Consider the following 25388-nt stretch of genomic DNA (forward strand, 5'->3'; position numbering starts at 1 on the left):
GGCACCGGAAGAAAGGCCGGAGGGCGGGCCAGCAAGCCGCCTGGCCACTCACCAAGGACCTCGAGGTCTTTGAGGGCATCTACCCCCGGAGACAGGATGAAGAACACGGGGGTGGCTGGGCTGCTTTCCTCAAGGGCTTTCACCAAGTCCAGTCTGGTCCTCTCCACATACTTGGCACCCAGTTTTTCCTCCACGAAATTCCTATTAAAAAAAATGTGAAAGATAGGACCAGTGCTTACTTCTGACCCTGCAAAGTGTTACAACGTGGACGAGCTTCAACGGCAGGCACAGGAAGAAAGCAAGCCATGTTCTTCACATGGAATGTTGTGCTAGAGTGACAGTATGGATCCAACTGGACTCACGCACAATTGCCAGGGGCATCCCTCTCTGCTTTCGAAGCCCTGAAAACCAGAAGCCTACATTCTATTTTGGGGGGGCCACTGAGACCACCCCTCGGTACCATCAGCTGCTTGTCTATAGCTTTGTATCCCCTGCCAGACCCCCCATTACTTATTAACAGCTCATTAGATTTGCCACAGTGCAATTTTCCAGCCTGCTGGGCTTCTCATGAATATACAAATGCTTTTTGGGGTGTTTCTCACACAGGGAAGCTCCATTAAGCAGGGATTATTTTTCCAGCAGCACCCGATTTAGCAGGAAGTGAGTAGCACTGAGCAGAATTCACTTGTAGAGTAGGGTCCGGCAGAGGAGGCTGCAAAGGGAGAATTGGCTGAACTAGACAAAGCAGAGGGGAAAAACAGAGGCGCGTGAATACCGGGAAAGAAAGAGGAGCAGGGAAGGCAGTGGTGAACCCTGGTTGGTGAATTCAAACGAGAACGCAAACCGTGTGTGAATACAGCAGCATATGACCGTTTGGAAGCCAAAACGGCAGAGAAAAAGGACACTTGAACCAAGATGTAGACAGGGCTTTCTGCTTTTAAATTGTGCTGGCCGCAAAGTTATGGGACTCTGAGTGTCTCTATGAAAGGAATTCATTTTTATTTGACGTGTAAAATCTCTGGAGCCAAAATGCCACCCCAGAATAAAGACAATGGAAATGACACCTGGATGCTGACACCGCCTCTCTTCCCAAAATATGTCCGTTCTCTCCCCGTCTGCCCTGCAGATTTCAGAATCAAGCTTTTCAGGAAGGATGTCCCGAATCCTGCTGAGCAAATTTTAACTATAGGAGTGAGTACAATATCAACATTTCAGCAGAATCACCTCTCATCTGTATGGACCGTAAATGCCTCCGGCAGATCCTCCCAGCCCCTGAAGACGGTTTCCTCCCGGTTAACTTGCATTTCCGAAGATGCTGACTGTCCCACCTGAGCGCATAGGTCATCCTGTCAGGGCGCATTGCTCTCAAAATGATCAGCTTCTGTATTAAACTTTTCTTCTTCCATTCTTGCGGTAACTTTTCTTTTTCTGGACACTCGGATTCCACCCACTTCCTCCACTGCTTGGCAGATCCTTCCACGTCTCTATCTATGCCTCGAAATTCTTCCATAAGGGCTACTGCCTGTAATACAACAGGGGAACAGACAGGAATAGTTTATCTCGAGCCTTTGAGATAAAGCCTTGTGCCTGCATTGAATCCTATATAAACAAGTTGTGCCGGACAGTCTTTATTTCCTCTCCGGATTTACTCTGCACCCTTTTCTGCCCCGCTACTACGCTCCCTGGTTCTCTGGCCTGGTTGGATTTGCCCAATAAAATGGGCAATGGCAAGGGACTAGAGGTCTGGGGAAGAGAGAGGTCAGTGTGTTTCTTACCAGCTCTGCCTCTGAAGTGACCCATTTGGGCATGTTCGTCTACCCAATGCCATAGCTCCTGCAGGCTGGCTCTCTCCCATCACTTTATTTCTCAGTCATTTTAGTAACTGCTCCTTTTCCTTCCTTTTGCCATCTCCAGTCCTGGTTGATTCTCTGTTTCTTCTTCCCTTACTATGAAAATATACTCTACCCATTGAAGTCCATAGGACATTTTGGGGGCCTCAGATGTTAAGCTTTTTTAAATCTGTTTTCTGCTGAGGCCCTGACCAATACACAATTGAATTTATACTTCTAAAGTATAATTCTAAACAAATTGGAATTTAACATTTTGTTTCTTAAAAAACTAAAGATCTAAATACACCACAAAAATAAGTCTTCAATGAATAGAAATGGTTCCTTTTCTTAGGGGAAAAAAAAAAAAGAGTGGAGCCAAGCTTAGCATATGATGAGCATCTTAAAGGAATTCCAGAGTCTGAGAATAAGCACCTAATTATAAAATAAAGAAAGTAGCTCCAGGCAGATTAAAAATTATTCATTTATATTTCTTGACTTTTTTCAAAGGTCATAAAGACTATACATATTCATTAACAACTTTTCTGCCCATTAAATAGGTCAAACATTCCTTTACTTCTAATAAGAAATCAGTCACTTTAGTTGTACCCCTGAAACAAATACAATATTGTGTACCAACAATAAATGAAAAATAAATTTTAATAAAAGCAAGAAAACAACAACTCAATTTAGTACTATAACGATCAATTACATTGTACGGCATATTTCTACAACTGAAGTGGTCTGTATCACTTGGATTTTTAAAACTGCATTTCTACATTTGAGAGAACTGGGATATGAAAACCCATGTTCCTAACATACCTTAATGGCACTCCATGACTGAGTAGTTAGGAAGTCAACAGGACTCAGGTAAGTGTGTTCAACTGTGAATCGAAGCAGGAAATCCAGTTCATCAGGGTCTATCTCTTTCTTTCTCAACAAAATCTTGAGAATACACAAAATTGAAGAGAGTCATTTGGTTTACGCATCAAAATCATGACACAGGAAGCAATTACTCCTTAATAGATATGATTAAGTAGCAGAATCAAGTCTTCCAAAAATTATTTTATATATATATCTGTTCTATAATTAAAATAAGGGATAAGTTGTGCCCATGATCTCAAAACCTTGATCAGAAACCTAACAGCAAATAATTATGAAGGATGGTTTATTCTCATTTTATGCCTCTAAGTAACCTATTTGAAATGTGCTTTCATAGTTAAGTCTTCTGCTATTAGATCAAATGTCTTAAAATTTATTTTACAAATTGAGAAAGCCTGAGATGGCAATGGACCAAATTACTAAACAGAAGGTAGAGCTATTACTGTAAGTTAGTACTGGTGTAGGAATTTCATCCAAGACACTACGAGAATCACACCAGGAACTGGAACAAACTTGGGACATTCTGATTACTGAATTGACAAGAAGTCTATAGGACATTTTGGGGGGACTCAGATGAAAATATTCCTAATTTCCATATAAAAACATTACAAAGGTAGCCGAAACCGGTTTGGCTCAGTGGTTAGAGCGTCGGCCTGCGGACTCAAGGGTCCCAGGTTCGATTCCGGTCAAGTGCATGTACCTTGGTTGCGGGCACATCCCCAGTAGGGGGTGTGCAAGAGGCAGCTGATCGATGTTTCTCTCTCATCGATGTTTCTAACTCTCTATCCCTCTCTCTTCCTCTCTGTAAAAAATCAATAAAATATAAATTAAAAAAATTACAAAGGTAAACAGATCAAATACTCGAATTTTAGACTATTTCTGCATTCTAGGTATTTTCATAATACATTATGGGTGGTACTGTGCATGAAAACACTTTATTTTATTGAAAAGTTAATTCAAGGGCTTCCAAAAAACGGGAGTCCGTGCTTCCCTTCAGAAATAAAGCACATCATAAACAGAGATGGGCGACGCTGGTTCCGATTTGCTCACCTGGAAAGCCATCTGGGACAGGAAGGTGAGCTTGTCCTTCTCAAACAGCGCCTGGCTGGTGTGGAGGAAGATGGCGTGGGTGATGCTCTCCATGAGGACTGAGATGCGCCCCTGCGTGTCCTCCACCCTGTCGGCCTGTTCCATGGCTCTGTGGAACAGCACACTGAAAGCCTGGGGAGTTTAAAGTGACTGTTAAAGGGTGATAACTGGTGCCTGGGTGTCTAGCTGGCCCCCGACACACAGGGCCACATACAGTTTAAAGGTATCTATGGGGAGAGGCAACAGGACAGGATTTTTATGAAAACTATATTATAATTTGCTATCATTACTATTAGCATAATTCCATAAAATCTACCTATATCTACTCCCTACACAACTACACTGCACCATCCTCTTTGCATTTTTTTGATAACTGTTGAGCATTTAAAAAATGTGTGTATGGGCAATTCACGTTTTAGTATAGGATATGTCTGTCCAAACTTTTCCTCTGTTAGTTTAATTGGGTTGGTTGTCTTATTGAGCTGCACACGTTCTTTATATATTATGCTATAAATTCTGTTAGATATATGTATGTATTGGAGACAGTTTTTAGTAGACTGTGGTTTACCTTTTCACTTTCTTAATGTCTTTAGAAAACCATACATTTTTTAATGTGATAAGGTTCCATTTATCATTTTTTTCTTTCTTAAGAAATCTTTGCCTAACCCAAAGCCCAAAGATTTTCTCTTATTTTTTTCCTAAAAATCTTATAGATTATTCATTTTGAGTTAATTTTGTGTATAGTGTGATGCAATGGTTGAGGTTCATTTTATTCCATGTGGATATTCAGTTGTCTCAGCACCATTTGTTATAAAAAATTATTCCTTCCTCTTTGAAGTGTCTTGGCATCACTAAAAAATCAGCTGACCATATATTGGTGGGTCTACTTTTGGACTCTCTATTCTGTTCCATTAATCTATGTATTTTTCTTTAGGCTGATTAGTGAAGGTTTGTAATAAGTCTTAAATCATGTATTTTGTCTCCATATTTGTTCTTTTTAAAATTTATTTAGTTATTTTAAATCCTTTGCATTTCTGCACAAATTTTAGAATCAGCTTACCAATTTCTCAAAAAAAAATAGCTTTCTGGGATTTTGATTGAGACTGAATTGAATTTATACATCAATTTGAAGAGACATGACATCTTAATAATAATGAGTGTTCTAAACCAAAATCATGATCTCTCTCTCCATTTATCTAGGCCTTTTGAAATTTCCTCAAGGATGTTTAGTTGCTTTCAGTATGCAGATCTTTTATTTGTTTTGTTAAAATTATCCCTAAAAGTTGCATAGTTTTTTTTAATTTTTTATATATATTTTATTGATTTTTCACAGAGAGGAAGGGAGAGGGATAGAGAGCTAGAAACATCGATGAGAGAGAGACATCGACCAGCTGCCTCTTGCACACCCCCACCAGGGATGTGCCCGCAACCACTGTACATGCCCTTGACCGGAATCGAACCTGGGACCTTCCAGTCTACAGACCAATGCTCTATCCACTGAGCCAAACCGGTTTCGGCAAAAGTTGCATAGTTTTGAAAGCTATTATAAATAGTATTGGGTTATTATTTTCCTTGTCCCTCATATATAGAAATACAACAGATTGTTCTGTATTGATTTTATACCCTACAATCTTGCTAAAAACTCAATTCTTAGTCCTAGTAGTGTTTTTGTAGATTTCTTTTGATTTTCTACATACACAATCAGGTCATCTGTGGGGGAAAAAAAGAAGAGTTTTTCTTTTTTTAAAATCTCTGTGCCTTTTAATGTGTTATTGTATTAGCTATAACCTCCCGTGCAGTGAACAGAAGTGTTGAGAGGAGATATCCTTGGCTTGTTCTGATCTTAGGGGAAAGCATTCAATTTTTCAACACTGAGTTATACTGATATTAGCTGTAGATCTTTGTAGATGCCCTCTGTCACACTGAGAAGTTACCATCTACTCCTAGTTTGCTCAGAGTTGTGTGTGTTTTTGTGTGTTTTTTTTTAACCAGATGTTGAAATTTGTCAAGTTCTTTGTCTGCATTCATTGAAATGATCATATGGTTTTTCTCTTTTATTCTAGTAACTAGAGGCCTGTTGCATAAAGATTCGTGCAAGAATGGGCCTTCCTTACCCTGGCTGCCATCACTGCCTTTGCTCCAGCCAGAGCCGCCTTTTCTCTCTGGCCCGGAGCTGCCTTTCCGTCTTCCCACGCTGCCCAGAGGCCCAGAGTGGCTGGGGCAGTGCAGAATGCCTGTGTGGTTGCCCCGGCCGCTCGGTGCCTGCGTATGCAAATTAACCCGCCATCTTTTTTAGTTAATTTGCATACTCACTCCTGATTGGCTGGTGGCATTGCAAAGGTATGGTCAATTTGCATCTTACTCTTTTATTAGTGTAGATATGAAGCATTACACTGTGTTTTCTTTGCATATTTAACCAACTTACATTCCTGGCACAAATTCCACTTGGGCATAATATACCATGTTTTTTATATATGGCTGGATTCAATTTGCTGCTCTTTCCTTGAGTAGTTTTGCAACAACGTTCATGAAGGGGTCAGCTCTGTCGTTTTCTTTTCTCATAATGCCTTAGCTTAGTTCTGGTTTTTGGGTATACTGGGCTGACACTACTGATTTAGTTTTATTGTTCTCCTTATACTCTGTGACTGTTCCAAAACCTAATCCCACTGCTTTCAGTCCCATACTACTAGACCCTGCTAGTTATTCTTGCTTCTTTTCCTCTTCTTTATTGCCCATATCCAATCCATCTCCAATAATTGATTATTCTAGCTTCAAATCATATCACAAGTCTATTCACTTCTGAGTCTTTTGTCATATCAGCCTTCTGCTTAAAGCCTTTCACTGGCTTATCTTGGCACACAGACTAAAATCCAAAATCCCCTTCAGGGCCAGGGGCCTCAGATGATCTAGACCGTCTCACCTCTCTCGACTCCGTTTTGTCATCTTCTCCCTCACTCATTACCCTCCACCCACATAGATTCATTCACTACCTGGTATCCCAAACTCTTTCATGTCTTACACATCCTTATTTTCTCCACTCTTCACATGGCTAAATCCTATTTATCCTTCAGGAATCAGTTCTAATGTCACCTCCTCCGAGAGGCCTCCCCAGAGCCCCCAATGAAACAGTCCCACCATCCCTACTATTGCCTCTCATAGTATTTCACTTTCTCTCTCTCTCTCTCTCTCTCTCTCTCTCTCTCTCTCTCTCTCTCACACACACACACACACACACACACACACACACACACTGACCCCCATATATCTTCACTCATATCTGCGTGTGTTGTTTTTTTTAAAAAAACCTGCATATTTAGTGACCACCCCAGCATCTGGCATGATGACTGATTTCAATAACTATTTGTTTAAAAACTGACTGAAGAATGAATGAATACTGCCCAGAGGCAGAACCGTGCAAAGCAGAGCATACAAATTCTGGCTTGTTAAGTACGAACTGTGCAATCTTGGGCAATTTATTCAGAATCTGAAAATGTTCATTTCCTTCTTTTAATAGGGGTAAAAATAGTATACTATATTGAGATGTTTCAGGCATAAGAATGAATTAAAGTATGAAAGTGCCTTGCATGTACTAGTGGCTTCATATATAGTTGTTCTCATTCTTTCTCCCTCAATACCAAAATACTACGGAAATCTCTTTAAAGAGATCTACATTTTCACAAAGAAAGTATAGAGGCTTCAGGGAAATTTTTCTTACTTATATACATTATTCTCCTCAAGACTCTGTTTAAGAACAAAAACAAGTATAAGGTTGCATAGTTTACCGGTAATTAACTCAAAGCCTTATTGAAAATTATGAATGAAAGTAAGAGAATGAGGATGTTTTGGCTTCTTCCTTTGTTAGCTAGACCCTCATGACTCCTTACTGGGTGCACTAATTGCTTAAAAATAAATTCTAAACTTCCAGAAACAAGTTCCCGAAGCTAAGTATTCTTCTTCGCCTATTCAGCATTACCTTCAAGGAGAACTGATAGACGGGGTTGATTTTTCTGAGGTCGTTAATAACAAAATAAAGAAGAGCTGCTCTCGCGGCCACTGGCCGATAACATTCTCGGGCCTCGTTGATCTTCTTTTCGTTTTCTTTAGCTTCAATCACCTATGGTGAGAGCAAACAACATTAGTAACTTAACTGTTCACATTCTCTATTCTTTTTTTTTTTTTTAATATATTTTATTGATTTTTTACAGAGAGGAAGAGAGAGGGATAGAGAGCTAGAAACATCGATGAGAGAGAAACATCGATCAGCTGCCTCCTGCACGCCCCCTACTGGGGATGTGCCCACAACCAAGGTACATGCCCTTGACCGGAATCAAACCCGGGACCCTTCAGTCCGCAGGCCGATGCTCTATCCACTGAGCCAAACCGGTTTGGCCACATTCTCTATTCTTATCCAAGTGATGGAAGGGACATATCTGAAAGGAGAAATTATTCGTATCAAAATAGATAACAGCCCTAGCTGGTTTGGCTCAGTGGACAGAGCCTCGGCTTGCAGACTGAAGGGTCCTGGGTTCAATTCCAGTCAAGGGCACTTGCCCAGGTTTTGAGCTCAATCCCCATTGGAGGGTGTGCAGGAGGCAGCCGATCAATGATTCTCTCTCATCACTGATGTTTCTCTCTCTCCCTCTCCCTTTTTCTCTGAAATCAATAAAAAAATAAAATAAAATAAATATATATTTTTTAAAAGATAACATATAGCATCTATGTGCTTGCTATTCAAAATCATTAAGTTCATATTAAAACAATTTTAATCTTATATTTACTATGAATATTAAAATATTTAAAATAATGAACATTTAAAATAATTTTTTCATAGGCATTTCCAGGGAGAAGGGAAATAATGCCAGCTGTTTTGATTACTGGTTGAACAAACTCGATGGTTTCGGTGCTACAGAATTTATTCCGAGTAATGTCACCTTTCTGCTCCCCCCTCCTCTCTTTCAGGGGTTAATAACCCAGGTATATCGCCTCCCAGGGAGAGCTCTTACAAGTCTGCTGGGCCAATTCAATGCCAAGAACTTTATTAGTCAACAAGGTATACAAAAGCAGCCAAGGTCAATAATATATCTAATAGCCAGGCTTACTAAAAAGCCTCTATACGAAGACTCTCATGACTGTCTGGTTTTGACTTTGCACCAGAGCATCCATATGCTCATATATTCCCATTTATTTTATCATCATGTATTAGCCTCTGGGTACATTCGGAGAGATAATGAAAAGAAACCACTCTCAACCAACATATTCGCTTTTATTCAAGGCTCAAACATCTATTTCTTTTAGCCAGGACCACTGCTGGCCATGCTATATGATGCAGTATTTCCCGAAACTTTTTTAATAGACTTGATCCATCATATTTGTGTATAAAAGGAAATAAAGAAAATGTAGAGCAGAGAGGCGAGTTCCTATATGGCAATATATTAAGAAGACAGGGAGAGGCATTTTAAGAGACAATTAGAAGTTAATGTGAAAGCTAAAACCTAATTTACTTAATTGCTCTAATTTTTACCATCTCAGGAGCCCCCTAGAATTCCTTTTAAGTAAAAAAGAGAGTAATTTGGAATTCCATTTCCTTGCTTATATTAAGGCAAATATATTGGGTGTGTGGCGACACAGCCTCTGCTGGGCAATTAGCAGATTGCTTAGCAATGAGGGTATTCCAGAAAGCGAGTGAGGGTTCCTCGGACTTTGCAACAATGGGATTTTAAGGGTTAATGGTTCCTTGTGAAAATCCACAGTGCACACCATGCATAAAGCACCCTGGGACACACGCTGGAGTTCAGCGGGAAGTTTACTCAATGAGAAACCTTCCGGGCTTTTAGGACATGACATTTTCCCAGTGTGAATAAGGCATCTGAGAACAGCAGGAGACCATCTCTTGCTCGGCCTCCCAGCCCTGACGGCCCGGACACAAACCTTCATCTCCAAGTATTTCTCTAAAATGTCCAACAGACGAGGAGCCCCGTGGTGAGGCTGGATGAGGTCAGTTTGCCAGGGCTAGATACTAAATGAAACCTTTTCCGATTTTAGACCATCTTAGCCAGCAGGCCCCAGTGTTCTTCAAATTTGGTCACACAGAACAAATGACAGGCCCTAGCCAGTTTGGCTCAGTGGATAGAGCGTCGGCCCATGGACTGAAGGGTTCCAGGTTCAATTCTGGTCAAGAGGCATGTATCTTGGTTGCAGGTTCTCCGGCCCTGGTCGGGGTGCGTGCAGGAGTCAATCGATGTATCTCGTTTACATCGATGTTTTTCTCTGTCTCTCCCTCTCTCTTCTACTCTCTCTAAATATCAATGGAAAAATATCCTCGGGTGAGGATTAACAACAAAACAAAACCAAAAAACCACCAAAAACAAAAAACCACCACCACCAAATAACAGCCTGAGGGAGTCTAATCCGAACGCCTGGGTCTCTGTGGAATGAGGAGCAGCAGAGATTGGGCCCCACAAAGCCCGTTTTTAGGGCAGTTTATCGGACGATCCATCCGTCCGCTTTGAGAAATTACCAAGTAGGGTTACACTTCCCTCCACGCATGTTTCTCCAAGCGGAGTGTTGAAGCAAACGCCCGTGCCCTCGGCCTTTCCCCACCTTGTGCTCTATCTCGGCGGCCGTGGCCTTCGTGGCCTCCAGTCTCTCCACCAGCTGCGTGTCGCCCAGGAAGCTGCCCTGGGCCGCCGACAGGCGCAGGAGGAGGTCGTCCTCCAGGGACTTCAGCTCGATCTTACAGTCGTTCTGGTGCTTCGTCAAGAGCAGCTACACAAACGGAGAGAAGCGGAAGACATGGTGGTTAGAGGCCCGTTTTTAAGCAGAGTTTCCTGACTCATCCGTTTCATGGGCTCCTTTAGAATGAAACACACGTCACATTAAAACGCACCGATAATCATGTTTAACAATTCTTTCGGAAAGTGTCAGAAGGGGCTGCGCTCCGGGGTCCAGAGTGTGAACGCTTACCATCATCACTTAGCACCGTGAACCTGACGCTGCTGTTGCAGGCACCGCCACTGGAGAACCACTGGTTTAGACCAGGAGTAGCCGCTTTCTCCAACAAGGGTCAGATGGTAAATACTCCTGGCTTTTAGGCCAAAGAGTCTGTTGCTATTACTTAACTCTACAACAGCCTTCTTCCTATGTTTATAATCTTACTCTGGTTTTCTTGTTGTCTGTATTCAACACTGAATTTAACTATTTTTCCCTAATCAGTGCACTTAAAGCCATAAATTTTCCTTTATCTGTTAGTCGTAACCAAAGACAAGTCCCTTTAATTTTTTCTTTCTTTTTTTTTGAGGGGAGGGGAGGTATTAATCCTCACCTAAGGATATTTTTCTCCATTGCTTTTCAGACAGAGTGGAAGGGAGGGAGAGTGGAAGGGAGGGAGAGAGAGAGAGAGAGAGAGAGAAACATCGATGTGAGAGAGACACATTGACTAGCTGCCTCTTGCACATGCCCTAACCGGGGTTGGGGAGCAAGCCCAACACCCAGGTATGTGCCCTTAACCAGGAATCAAGCCTGTGACCCTTCAGTGCCCGGGCCAATGCTCTAACCACTGGGCCCACCGGCCAGGGCAAGTCCCTTACATTTTCCAACCTTACTCCTTCACTCCTCTTTTCCGTTCTTTTGCCCTGGCTGATCGGCTATGACCACCCAGCTGCAAAGGCACGTGCCTGCAGCAACACAGGCCCCCGCTTCCCAAGGCTCTCGTGCCTCTGCCTGTCCGTCACCTGCGTCAAACTAGACCGGGAGCCAGCCCTCCTCCTACCTGGGCACAACCCTCACTACCTCCTTCACCAGAAGTCCCCGGAATTTCTGCTCCTGTTCACACATGCCCTCTTTTCTCTCAATTAGACTGTAAGATCCTGGAGGGCAGGGCTCCTGTCTAACACTCGTGTGTCCGGCAGTATAATGTGTGCAAAGCAGGTGCTGAATAAGTGTTGGTGGATGATGTTGTATTTTTTTACCTTAAGCTTCTCCAAATCCGGCCTTTCGATACTGACCACCTCTGCCAGCAGCTGGGCTTCCAGACCGTCTTCTGTGACCGTGAAGTTGAGGAGGGTTGTCTGAGCTTGCAATTCTGGCTTATAGTGAGGATTGGCCAGCTTTGTGTGGAGGAGGAGACGGAAGTTCTGGTGAAATTCACACTCTTTGTCTCCAATCCTGATATACCTAAAGGGGACAGAACGGACATTCAGGAGCTTCCCCGGAACCAGGACGGACGTCAAAGTGTCATTCCAACCCCGCATGCTGGTCATGTGTCCGGGCCTCAGGACCAGGCGGTTCAGGGTTTTTCGGCTACTCTCAGTTTCCCTAAAGTAAAAAAAGGATAGGAATTATCCCCCGAACCTCTATGTCCTTACCTTTCCTCATATGCAAACGGTGGTAATAGCAGTCTTCACCTAACAATTAAATACAATAGATCACATAAAGGACCTAAACCAACAAAAATGTTAGCTTCTATTATTATAATCACTGTGATTCACCTTATAATACACATTGCTATTCTTTAAGGGTAAAATGAGTATGCATGAGTTTGTACACATCTGTGCACAGGTGTATGTATATTTAAAATTTACACATAGTAAACATGCATGTATACTTCAAATCACTTTCCAGTACTTGGGCACTGGGTCCAGGACAAAGTTGAAGAAGCCTCCGTGTCTGATGGCTCCTCCTCCTCCTGCTCCATCTCGCACACGCCTGGGCTCTCTGCAACCAGGCTTCCGTTTCGTATGCCTGTTCCCCCAGCCAAGGACACCAGGGGCGGGCACTTCCTCCACGCTCTTCCAATCACAGTGCCCTTTACTGGGGCTGGGGTTTGGGACAGGGAGAAGGGAGAGTTGGAACTGGAACCTTTGCTTGTGTTGAAGTCCGTCTGTCCTCCTGGCGAGCCGAGTAGCACATAAAGACACCCCTGGTTTCCCAGAGGAGGAGAATGAAGCAATATGCAGATGGAGGAGCAGAGCAAAGGGGCGTGCTCTGGGTTCCCCAGATTTCCAGGTCCCACCTTCCCTGAAGCCTGGCTGCACTTGCACTTCCGTTGCCATGACACCCTGCAGCCTTGGAACAGGCTCTCCGTGGAGCTTGAGCTGGGTGGAGGTGGCTGCTGTGATTGCAAGCAAAACACGGAATGAATGCAGCCTCTCCCTGAGGGAGGGCCTGGTTTTTCCCGTTCTCAGATGCTGGGAATTGTAAGGTCTTGGTCACCTGGCTCCATTCCCCTGTGGGTTCTTTCATTTACTTGGTTAATAAATAAATATGTTTAAAACACCTACAAGGGGACAGATCAAAGGTCTGCCCCATTAAAAGATAGGCAAAGGATCTGAATGGATATTTTTCCAAAGAAAATATACAAATGGCCAATAAACACCCAAAAGGATGCTCAATATCATCAATCATCAAGAAAACGCAAATCAAAGCCACAGTGAGGTACCACATCACACCTACTAGATGGCTATAGTCAAAAACCACAGGCAGTAACAAGTGTTGGAGAGGATGGAATGAAATGAGAACCCTCGTAAACTGCAGGTGGGAATGTAAAATGAGGTAACCACTTTGGAAAACAGTATTGGCAGTTTCTCAGAATTTTAAACATAGAGTTATCATTTAGCTCAGCCATTCTACTTCTAGGTAGAGACTCAAAAAAATGGAAAACATATGTCCACATAGAATTTGTACACAAATGTGTACAGCAGCATTATTCGTAATAGCCAAAGGGTAGAAACAACCCAAATGTCTGATGGATAAATAAACTGTGGTATATCTAAACAATGGAATATTATTCAGCCATAAAAAAGAAAATATTGATACATGCTACAACATGGATGAACCTTGAAAACATTATGCCAAGTGAAAGAAGCCAATCACAGAAGACCACATATTATATGATTCTATTAATAGGAAATAACCAGAATAGGTAACTCAAGTAGGCAAATCAAAGTAGGTTTGATTGATTGCTTAGGAATTTCAATTCTAAAATTGACTGTGGCTGCCCAATGCTGTGAATATAGTAAGAACCAAGGAGTTCTTCACTTTAAATGATATAATGTATGTAAGTGAATTATACCTCAGTAACGATACTGCCAAAAAAGAAGAAAAAAGAGAACAACCTATCAAGAGGTCAACCACTAACATTTGGACTTTCTCTGTCTGTTAGGAAATCAACCATGCTAACTGTAGTTTTTCAGATTTTATCAATCTGCTAACCATAGTTTCTCAGAGGCTCTTGCTTGACTTTTGAGCATATTGAGCTGTCTCACAGGATGGTCTTATTTGATAAGAACACATTTTTAGTTAACCTTCTTTTTGACTGAAGACTTTTCAACCATATCTACATTGGGGACATCATCCAATTTCTCCCATTACTTGAGTTTCCCTTTCCAAGGTTTTCCAAAATAGATCTCACCAGTCACGTAAGCTTTGAGAAAATCTTCCTTTGTTGCACTAGCCACTGTATTACTGTTGGCCTAGATGCCAAGATTTGCATCAGTGGCTTCTAAAGGAAATCTTAAGAGTGGAAGTTTTGTGTAGTTACTGCCTGGGGCTCTCACACATGAGCAATACCAAGGCTGATACTCATTTACATCACCACAGTAAGAACACCCACACTCTCAACCAACCTCCATGCACAGCCTGCGCTTTTCTGATTACGCCTCCATCTCAGTTTCAATTCATTCCTCCCTTGGCAAGTGTCTCAGAAATGCCAGGTCTGTCACTACCATTCACGATTTCAGGTTGAATTTCCCCTCCTTTGCTCATGAATTTTCACTGGGTTTGAGTTTATATTTCATAAACTTCCTGTTTTAATCACTAATCCATATCCCCAGATGAAAAGAGAATTTAAACATTTTTTACACTGGTCTGGGTGAAAAAGGTGAAGGGCAAAAATAAAAACAAACAAACAAAAAATCCTCATGGTCACAGACAACAGTGTGGTGTTTACCAGAGGGAAAGGGGGTGGGAGGAGGTAGAAGGTAAATGGGGGATAAATGGTGATGGAAGGAGACTTGACCTGGGGTGGTGAACACACAATACAATATACAGATAATGCTATAGAAGGGTATACCTGAAGCCTATATAATTTTATTAACCAGTGTCACCCCAATAAATTCAATTTAAAAAATAGGGGCCAAAAAAATCCCCCAAAGTAAACATTTAAGTTTAAATGAAGAACACTGAATAAATAAAGTCTAGAATTTTCATTATTGTTGTAAAGGGATAGCTCGTGGCAGGATTAGGAACTGCAGTAAGAAGTCAAACTAATTTTGAGATTTGTGTGGAGGATGTGTATATGTGAGAGAATCAAAACAAGCCCCCAGCAAGACAACTAACATTTCTGAAAGTTATAGGTGTTCAGGCCTCAGGGGAGAAATCCCTCTTGGGCAGGGGTTGGATAACAGTATCTATAAAGGGCCAGAGAGTAACTATTTTATGCTTTGCAGGCCACATGCATCTCTGCCACATATTCTTTGTTACTGACAATCCTTTAAAACAATTGGGGCTGGGCACCTTGATAATCAGTGCTGTTCTTCTTCATAAACAAGGACAGAATTCCTACCCAATGACTATGTTGCACACCTAAAACTAATATAATATTGTATGTCGACTATAATTTTTTAAAAAGTTGAAAAAAGAAGTCAAAGATGAACAACAACAGCAACCCATTCTTAGCTCACAGGCCTTATCAGCACAGGCTGTTTGCCATTTGCCACTCCAGAGGGCCACACCGGGTAGTGGCATTAGCGTAATCTCCTCTCAATGCAGCTAATCTCCAAGGATTTCCCAGGAACACCAAGCTACAATTTTTTCCCATCAGCCACTACGCACAACTGTGCTTCCCCTCCCTAGGCTTTCAAGAAAACACACACCACAAAACACACGAGACTGGCCAACATGGATCATGGGGTTCGACAATTTTGCAGCTGACAAAGCCATTAACTGGTTAAATATGTACTCAATGAAACGGCTCCATAAAGTGGCTCAGAGGGGACTCCAGGGCTCTCTAAATCCCACTTGCATGTCTACAGATACGCCCTGAAGCATTCATAGTTTAGGAACCAGAAATCTATCTGCTGGATTTTCTCTGTGAGGAGAGTTAGTTGGAGGGACTCTGCTAAGCTGATGGAAGAGATAAGGATGTCTGCCCGTAAAATTGGTTTTACATTTTGCTCTGAAACCTTCTTTTATAAGCTTAGATTTCCCAGGGATAGTAAATTATCCTCAACTGGGGTGTTTATGATCTACGAAAGGCAAGAACTACATAATGACTCAGTGGGTTTTATCACTGCTGCCAGGTTAATTTTTGGTTAATCTCCTATCTGGGAAAATTAAACGGATGGCGAATGCTCTCTCAGGATTTGACGGATCTGGACGATGACCGAGTTAACCAGAGGGATGGGAAAAGCCAACAGTCCTTGTGTTGTTTCTGTGAAAGACAGGAATCCAGAGGTCATGACTTCTACACCACAGAAGGCAGCTGTGAGCTCTTGAACTTAAATCTTCAGTGAGAAGTAACAGCAAGGCATGAAGAGCAGCATACAGTGTACAAGTGTGGCTACTTTCTTCAATGAGTAGTTCTTAACCTACCTTCCAGCCCCATGCCCTCCAGGAGCAGGACACTGTATCACAGTGTGTGTGTGTGTGTGTGTGTGTGTGTGTGTGTGTGTGTGTGTGTGTGAGAGAGAGAGAGAGAGAGAGAGAGAGAGAGAGAGAGAGAGAGAGAGAGAGAATGAGAATATGAATGGGGGAAGGGGAGTGGGGGTGTGTGGAGGGAGGACAGGAATCTCTGAATCTGCCAGGGAGTTGCTCCTAGAGGGAGGGTGTCCATACATTCCTCCAAGGGAGAGAGAGCTCCTCCTGCCTCGCTTCTCATTGGCTGAGAACTGCTGGCTTAGAGGTGAGAGACTAATTATACGAACACAACCTGAAATAAAATGTGTTTTCCCAGTACAAACACCATGGCTTAATTGGATAGGATATAGGGTGAGTCAAAAACATTGCTTCACCTACCAGAGTTGTCATTTTAAGGCAAGAAGATCCCCTAGTGATCGATCATTCAGCTGATTCCTTTTTATGAACCCAGTGAGTTTATGACTTGTCCAAGGTCAGGCAGCTTAAAAGCAGAGTGGGGATTAGAACCTGGATCTGGACTCCTAGTATCAAGTTCATTTCACTGTATCAGACTGCAGGTTCATTGGCTCTGTTGGATGGTCACAGCTTGTAACCCTAACCTCTGTTGACCTGTCTGACCATCAGTCACAAGAGGGTACCGAGAGAATATGATGGACTCATAACAATCAATGGCCAATGGACAAAAAAAAAATTGAAGACACAGCTCAGAGAACATGCCCTGCTGATCTTTGGGTAGGAATTCTGTCCTTGTTTATGAAGAAGAGCACTGATTATCAAGGTGCCCATCCCCAATGCAAGAGCTATGATTTCTGGTAGATACTTTCATAAAATGAATTACTTCATTTATACAGTTATAAAAATAAATCACAACTTACATAAAAGTTTTCTAACTCTTGGCTTTCAGGAAAAGAAAATGCGATATTTTAAGTATGCCAAAATGCTCCCTCCTTAGCTGAATTATTGTGTCATAAAGACAATTGTCTACAGATTAACTGTAAATCCAGTTTTCCATGTCAGGTTTGCATAAAAATCAAGTATACTGGGAATTTCAACGTTCTTTCAAAAATTTATTCAAAATCCAGCCCAAAGGTGTCGCGGGATGAAAAGATTCCTAATTTCCTCAAGTCATGAAAGGTCACTATTGTTGAGAAGGACTGATATGCAAATGACATGAAAAACACTTGCAAGTGATTTATTGGTGAATGTTCACAGCCATTTCTCTTATAAACCTGGGATACATTTCTCCCAGTGTTCAGATTTACCTGAGAGCCAGAATCTCTGAGCAGAAAGAGAGGAAGTATTGTCCCAGTATAACCAAGACGATTGTCTAAAATTGAGATTATCATCTGGAAACTAAGGAAGTGTCTCTTACTTTTGTTAGAACTGTTCCCGATATTTAGGGTAGCTACTTGGAAAATGCCATCAGTCTTGGATCATAAAGACCTAAATAAACGTCGTTAGTGACCAGAACCTGAGCAAACACCATCATGTTTCATCGCCATCTGACACCAAACGTGGAAAAGCAGCATCTTCCATTAGAATGAGGACTTGCACTTGTGGCAGATGGAAGTTTTTACTAAGGAGGAGCTGCACTGAGAATCTTCTTAAAGGGAGATTTGCAAAACCTTTCTCCCAATGCTGTCTGTTTGGAGAGAAATTTCCTAAGAGAATGTCTCTAAGATGGACAATTCAGACAGCTAACAAGTTCTCCGAATATGAGGAATTCCATTCTCCAGGCCTCATCAGAGCTGTTCTGTCAGAGTAAAGAGATAGCAGCTGGGTCTTAAGATAAATAAATAATATAGTCCCACTAGTTGGAAAGAAAGAAACACTTAGGAGAAGGAAAAACAACTTTTCAACAGACACCTAAAAGCCTTGCTGCATACCCTGCTGTTTAAAATTAAAAGCTTCTAGATGAGACTTGCGAGCTCCAACAGCTCCGGCTGAGAGCAGCCAAAAGGATCAGGTGGAGAGCAGGCGGAGGGAGGTGTTACTTAGCAACCTGGGCAGAGGTGTTACTTAGCAACCTGGGCAGGAGGGGCTGTTCCACTTGGTCCAACCTGGTTTCTGCTGAAAGCCGCACAGCTGGTGAGACTTGCAAGGGAAAGAAGAAAGAAGAGTCCTGAACAGACATGAGTTCACTGTCTTGCTGCTTCATACACTTAACATAACCAACACATCCTTCTAAGATAGACGCAAACTGCAATTAGAATTAAAAAAAAAAAAAGATTAATGTTGCAAGAGTCTAGGTACCACTGAACAGGAAAAAAAGAAAAGGAAACCAAAAAAGAAAATCAGATGATTTCCTTTTTGAGATGTATAAAGTATATAAAACATATGTATTGTAACATTTCACTACATCCATATTTAAATATTATAATGGGCCATGAAAAATAAATTCTGGTTCCATTTATATTTGTTTGCCCTTTTAAAAAATTGCTTTTTTGAAGGAGAGCATCTACGGTTCTGAATCTGTGGCCCTATTTGGTTTTTACTTTCAGATAAAAACAAACAACGTTAGCAAGAAAACTGTCAGTGTGTGAATGCACTAACCACAGACCCCGAGTATTACAATTAAAAAAAAAAAATCTTGATTGAACTTAGGAACAGAAAAGGTTGTTGGTATTTTCTGCAATTAAACTTTATTTTGAATTTAGAAATTGGGAGAGCCTAGAATGTTGAATTCTCTTCTATGAAGGCATGAATTTAACTTGAAAATAAAAATATTCTTACCCACAGGGACATGAGAGAACTGTATCACTCCAGAGTTTACTTGAAACCATAAGCTTCCAGCTCAAGAGAGACGTTCTATTACAGTGTGGGATAGAACTGAACATGATTTTGTTTTAACTCCCACCAAAGACCTCATTCAAACAAATCTATAATCCTATATAATAAAAGACTAATATGCAAGTTGTCCCCACGAGTGGGAGTTCGACCGACTGGGAGTTAGACATGCGCTGACCACCAGGGGGCGGCGCAGAACATGGTGGGAGTCAGCAATGCAGCACTGGCAGTGGGCGGCAGTGGAGGTGCTGCCGGCCCCAATGGGCCCCGATGAGAGCGGGACTGCAGTGGGATGGTGGGGCAGGTGAGTGGGCAGGTGGCGTCAGGCCAAGGTGGGTGCAAAGTGAGGCCCCAGCCGGCAGCTGGCAGCCATTAGGGACCCGACCTGTGCACGAATTTGGTGCACTGGACCACTATCTATTATAATACAATCGTATGGCATCAACTCCAAAGGCAGCAACTTATTATTTAATCAACTGAAAACCTGAAACTAAGAGACTTCCTTGTATTAGTTTTAGCACGACTTTCAGGAAACCTAGTCATTACAAAATAAATATCTATAAAATACTATTCTCCCTTTCATGATATTACTTCTATAAAAATAGAAATTTATGTCACACAGTTAATATTTCTATTAGTTAGTTTTAAGTTTCTTCCTAGGGAATACTTCTTAAACACTATTACTAAAAAATTATGTAAAAATAAATATAGAATAATGTACAAAATGCCTTTAAAAATATTTATATGCTCAGAAACATATATGCATTTTCCAATCAAAATGCATGCTGCAGTAAGGTGACTCCAGCTAAAATTAAAGTTTATAAATTCTCTTAATAATGTTTGGGAGATCTGAAAGATTACAGAGATATAATTTTATGAAGATGCTTCACACATCAGCAACTTCTCTAATATGGAAGCCAGTAAATTTGCTTTGGAAAAAAGTACATGTTGATAAATCTTCCCAGATATGTTTTCTGTCGATTGCTACCATAAGATATATTTTACTTAAAATTAGGATTGTCTGGAGTTTGGTGGATTTAATTATTTGTAATTACCCAGCTGTTGTCAGCCTGTGGCCATTATGACAGCGGCATCTACTATGTGGGTCAGGTTCAACTGTATATCTTCCCAAACACAGGTTTAATGTGCTATTGATGAAACCATTACTAGAACCAAATTAAAGTCGGGGCTGATGTATTGGTCCACAGGGAGCTGTCAGACATGAAAGGAGTAATTAGTATTCATTACTTCATACTCCACAACATTCCAATTATTAATGAACTTCAACTTTTGGGCTATGCTATATCTATCACAAGCATCTTCTCAGACATTCATTATTAGGAAGAATAAACTAACATTAGTTTTTTCAAACCCCCCCCCCAAAAAAAAAAACAAAAACAAAAAACAGAACTAAGATAAATAAAAACACTATTAATAGCCGGAAATTTTCTGAGGTGCCTTCTCTCAGGAGTATAACAGTATTATTCCACCTGCATTTGCGGAATATGATGCAATAAATATATTCTGGGTGATACACCAGCTTTCAATCCCCAGGGTTTGTCTCCCCCTCTTTTTCTTATTTCCACTACTATTCTGTCTTTATAATGCAAAGGGAAACATAGAAAAAAAATCAAGTGTCCTCTGTTGGAGATCACAAAAGGAACACCTATTAGAAAATTTACAAACATGTAGATTCATGTGGGATGTGATCAAGGTAAATTCAATTTTTTCTGTTCCTTTTTTAACATTGCAAATGGGTTTCTAGCTCTATTATCAAACAAAGCACTTCAACATTTTCCTATTAATTATACTTTTCATCGTTTTCTCCCAGTTTTTGTTTCATTAAAAGAAAGAAAAAGAATTCCTATTTCTACCAATCTAATTTATTTTTCCATACCCCCTTCTAGCTTGCATATGTGTGAATATTTTATAAAGTCTCTCTCTCTCTCTCTCTCTCTCTCTCTCTCTCTCTCTCTCTCTCTCTCTCTCTCTCTCTCTCTCGTTAATCCTCACCCGAGGATAGTTTTCCCATTGATTTTTAGAGAGAGAGAAACATAGATGTGAGAGAGACACATGATCCGTTGCGTCTCGCACATGCCTGGACCTACTGGGGCCAGGGTTCAGAGCTGTGACCCAGGTACTTGCCCTTGACTGGGAATTGAACCAGCAACCCTTGGGTGCACAGGCTGACGTTCTAATCACTGAGTAACACCAGTGAGGGTGTCTCACTTTTTAAAAAGTTATATGAGGAACCAAGAGAGCATTTGTTTTGTTTAAGCATATTTCTTGTCAGATAAAAAGGATACAATCATTTAAATATCAAACTTTATTCCAAAGTACTTTTAAAGCTTTTATAAAAAAATTTAGTCTAAAATTTTTGAGTGTCCTCAATTTTTTTTTTTCCATTCAAAAATAAGAGGTGGGAAAAAATAGGATGTAGGAATAGTTCCTCCTGGGAAAAAGTGGCTAGTGGTATTAAATACAATTTCTTTTTGTATTATAAAAAACAGCAGAAGGGTGAAAAGTCCCTACCTCAGTTCCCTGAAAGACTTTGCAACTCTTGTACACTACAGATGAGCACAGGAATCAGTGTAAACACTTTGGAAAACAATGTGGCCTTTCCAAGTCTCTACTATAGAACCGACAACTCCCTGCCATGCAATCATCTCACCAACGGCTCTGTATTCCTTTTATTGTTTACTAGAGGCCCAGTGCACGAAATTCGTACATGGGGGCGGGGGTGGTCCCCTCAGCCTGGCCTACACCCTCTCCAATCTGGGACTCCTCGGGGAATGTATGATCGGGCCTAAACCGGCAATCAGACATCCCTTTTGGGATCTGAGACCGCTGGCTCCTAACTGCTCACCTGCCTACCTGCCTGATGGCCCCTAACTGCCTCTGCCTTGCCGCCCACCCCCTCCCCGCCACCATGGCTTTGTCCAGAAGGATGTCCGGTCTATCTGGTTTAATTAGCATATTACCCTTTTTTTAAATATATTTTATTGATTTTTTACAGAGAGGAAGAGAGAGGGATAGAGAGTTAGAAACATCGATGAGAGAGAAACATCGATCAGCTGCCTCTTGCACACCCCCCACTGGGGATGTGCCCGCAACCAAGGTACATGCCCTTGACCGGAATCGAACCTGGGACGCTTGAGTCCACAGGCCGACGCTCTATCCACTGAGCCAAACCGGTTTTGGCAGCATATTACCCTTTTATTAGTATAGATAGGTCTGTCTTTCCCTGGGGAAATGTAGCTTCTTTAAGGGCAGGATCTATACCTCATCATGGTTTATACAGCCATGCTCAGAGAGGTTTATTCAGTGGCTGGTAGAACATGTAAGCATCACTAGCACTCAGATTCTCTGGATAAAGATACTCTAAAAACATCTACATGGGAGAGGGAAGTGGAAAAAACTGAAGCTACAGATTTGAAATTTACCCTCATACAAGTGGTTGTTCCCACACATGAGTTTAGTAGGACTGTTAAGGTAATAACTGCATACAATAAACAGAGTTTTTGATACTCTTTCATATCATTTTAATTTCTTTTAACCTTTTAAATAATGCTGGAATGACATGGTCAGCTCTATAAAGCCTAAAAGATTACACATATTCAGAAAGAGAGAGAGAGAGAGAGATTGTCACCAACTTTCTTACACCTAAATTGTGTTACTGGAAGTCCAAGTTAAAGCTGGAGAATATGTATCTTACTGACAAAAAATTTTAGGTCTTCATAACAGAGTCAGAACCTTAATAACAAGGATTTCACTTTAGTGACATTCAAGCTATTACACTATATTTTTAACACATCAGACACAGCTGCAATTATATTTATGTTGCAGTTGCAGTTTGTTAAGTGGCTTATTAGACTGTTCTAAATGTAAGTCTGGGTAAATCCTGGTTTATTAAACAATTATAAGTTGTCAGTCACTGCAAATGGATTTACTTGGTGAGATGTAGAATATATTCTATACTCATTGGTTAGAGTCTATTTAAAAAACAGAAGTTAGTCACCTTTAAGCAGGCCTATTTCCACTTAAAATTGACGGGAATAATCTAGTGATGAAAAAGGAGAGAGATACCTTTGAGAGAATGGGCATCAAAGAAGAAGGGGGTTGGGGAAGTTCTGAAATTACTCCTCTGTAAAGGAGAGGGGGAGAGGGAGGGAGGGAGGAAGAGAGAGAGAGGAGAGAGGGAGAGAGAGAGAGAGGGAGAGAGGAGAGAGGAGAGAGAGAGAGAGGAGAGAGGAGAGAGGAGAGAGGAGAGAGAGAGAGAGAGAGAGAGAGAGAGAGAGAGAGGAGAGAGAGAGAGGGGAAAGAGGAGAGAGAGAGGGGAGAGAGGAGAGAGAGAGGGGAGAGAGGAGAGAGGGGAGAGAGAGAGGGGAGAGAGGAGAGAGAGAGGGGAGAGAGGGGAGAGAGGAGAGAGAGGAGAGAGAGAGGGGAGAGAGGAGAGAGAGAGGGGAGAGAGGAGAGAGGGGAGAGAGAGAGGGGAGAGAGGAGAGAGAGAGGGGAGAGAGGGGAGAGAGGGGAGAGAGGAGAGAGGGGAGAGAGAGAGGGGAGAGAGGAGAGAGAGGGGAGAGAGGAGAGAGGGGAGAGAGGAGAGAGAGAGGGGAGAGAGGGGAGAGAGAGAGGGGAGAGAGGGGAGAGGGGAGAGAGAGAGGGGAGAGAGGAGAGAGAGAGGGGAGAGAGGAGAGAGAGAGGGGAGAGAGGAGAGAGAGAGGGGAGAGAGAGAGAGGAGAGAGAGAGAGGAGAGAGAGAGAGAAATGCAGTGAGATGAGTCTAGTGGATGTTGGTTCTTGAGTGAAGAGGCACAAAGAGCCTTTGGGATGCCAAGACCTCCCGACATCCCCTGAGGCCATGCAGGCCTTGGAGACATAACTGCGACCTCTGACCTTTCACACAAAACAACCTGGTGAGTCCTTGGAAATGGTGTCACTGCCCTGGGAGAATGTCCAAGAGAGTAGGGTGTGGGGGAATGGCAGCATTTAGAACATCACATGGGGGTATTCCCATTTTTTGAATATATTTTTTTTTAATCCTCACCCGAGGATATTTTTCCATTGATTTTTGGAAAGAGAGAGGGAAAGACAGAGAAATCTCGATGTGAGAGAAACACATCGATTGGTGGCCTCCAGCATGCCTCGTCCTGACCAGGGCCCGGGCTGGGGAGGAGCCTGCAACCGAGGCACATGCCCTTGATGGGAATCGAACCCGGGATCCTTCAGTGTGCAGGCCGATGCTCTATCCACTGAGCTGAACCGGCTAGGGCTATTCCCACTTTTAGGTAGTCCACCTCTGTGAAATGTTGGGGATGATTTTAGGTATCCATTAATGAATTATTTTTTTTAATAGTTATATTTTAAGTATATTAGAAAAAATGTTGTGGATGCTATTACTTGCAATGAGGCTAACGGTAAAAAAATAGTGAGTGGATTTTAAGTTGGTTTAAAGAAAAATATTAAGTAAATAAGGATATAAGTGATTTGCAGTTCTGGCGAAAAGGGTAGTTTTGCAAAGTACTGAAGTTTGAGAAACATTGGTATAAATTAATAAAGGAGCAACTATTCAGACTTGTGACAATGCAGTCTTGTCTGTAAGTCAGGAACTGGGCAGCATGAATCTGATCCAGCAGACACATAGTCTGAAAGTCTGGATCACACTGAGGTGGCTTTGGTCTTGGAATGTAGGTCCCATGGAATGAAAAGTCAGAAACATCACCAAGAAGAATCCAATCGATTATGTCTGGTTATGAGGCTAAGACATAGAAGCTGATGACCAAACTCATATGTAACACAAAACGGACGTTAAACACTCAGCAATACTTACTTTCCTTTTCTAATCGTGTTCCTGCCAAGCAGTGGGTCAAGGACTGGATCTACCGTTTCCTCAAGGTTTTCAATTAAGATGACATCTCCAAAGGCCAGAGCAGCTTCAATGGCATTCAAAAACCTTCAAATTCCATCAGAATAGAGACAACAAAATGTAAGTAAGCGCAGGGAAAATGTTCAAAATTATTTCTACTAAATCATATTTTTGTCCCATTTTAAATGGGACAAATTAGAGAAAACTGTTTTATAAAGTAGTATTCTTCCTTAACTAGATTACATGGAAATTAAAGATTAGGTTTTTGAAAGGGTTGAAGAGAATAAAACGGGGCAGAGAAAACTT

At 41.7% G+C, this 25388-nt stretch overlaps 1 protein-coding gene across 1 annotated transcript in view; it reads right to left on the bottom strand.

Annotated features, from left to right (window-relative positions):
- The window catches only part of DNAH11 (dynein axonemal heavy chain 11), a 201131-nt gene that overhangs the window by 22026 nt on the left and 153717 nt on the right, over positions 1 to 25388 (bottom strand). The window contains exons 65-72 of the mRNA XM_079786504.1: positions 25047 to 25169; positions 11765 to 11969; positions 10398 to 10562; positions 7771 to 7911; positions 3759 to 3929; positions 2649 to 2771; positions 1329 to 1522; positions 53 to 201 (exon numbers count right to left, since the gene is read on the bottom strand). Of these exons, the coding sequence (XP_079642630.1) occupies positions 53 to 201; positions 1329 to 1522; positions 2649 to 2771; positions 3759 to 3929; positions 7771 to 7911; positions 10398 to 10562; positions 11765 to 11969; positions 25047 to 25169 (1271 nt within the window). The remainder of the gene's footprint in view (positions 1 to 52; positions 202 to 1328; positions 1523 to 2648; positions 2772 to 3758; positions 3930 to 7770; positions 7912 to 10397; positions 10563 to 11764; positions 11970 to 25046; positions 25170 to 25388) is intronic.

Source organism: Cnephaeus nilssonii (genome assembly GCF_951640355.1).
Source record: "Cnephaeus nilssonii genome assembly, chromosome: 12".
Lineage (NCBI taxonomy): Eukaryota > Metazoa > Chordata > Mammalia > Chiroptera > Vespertilionidae > Cnephaeus > Cnephaeus nilssonii.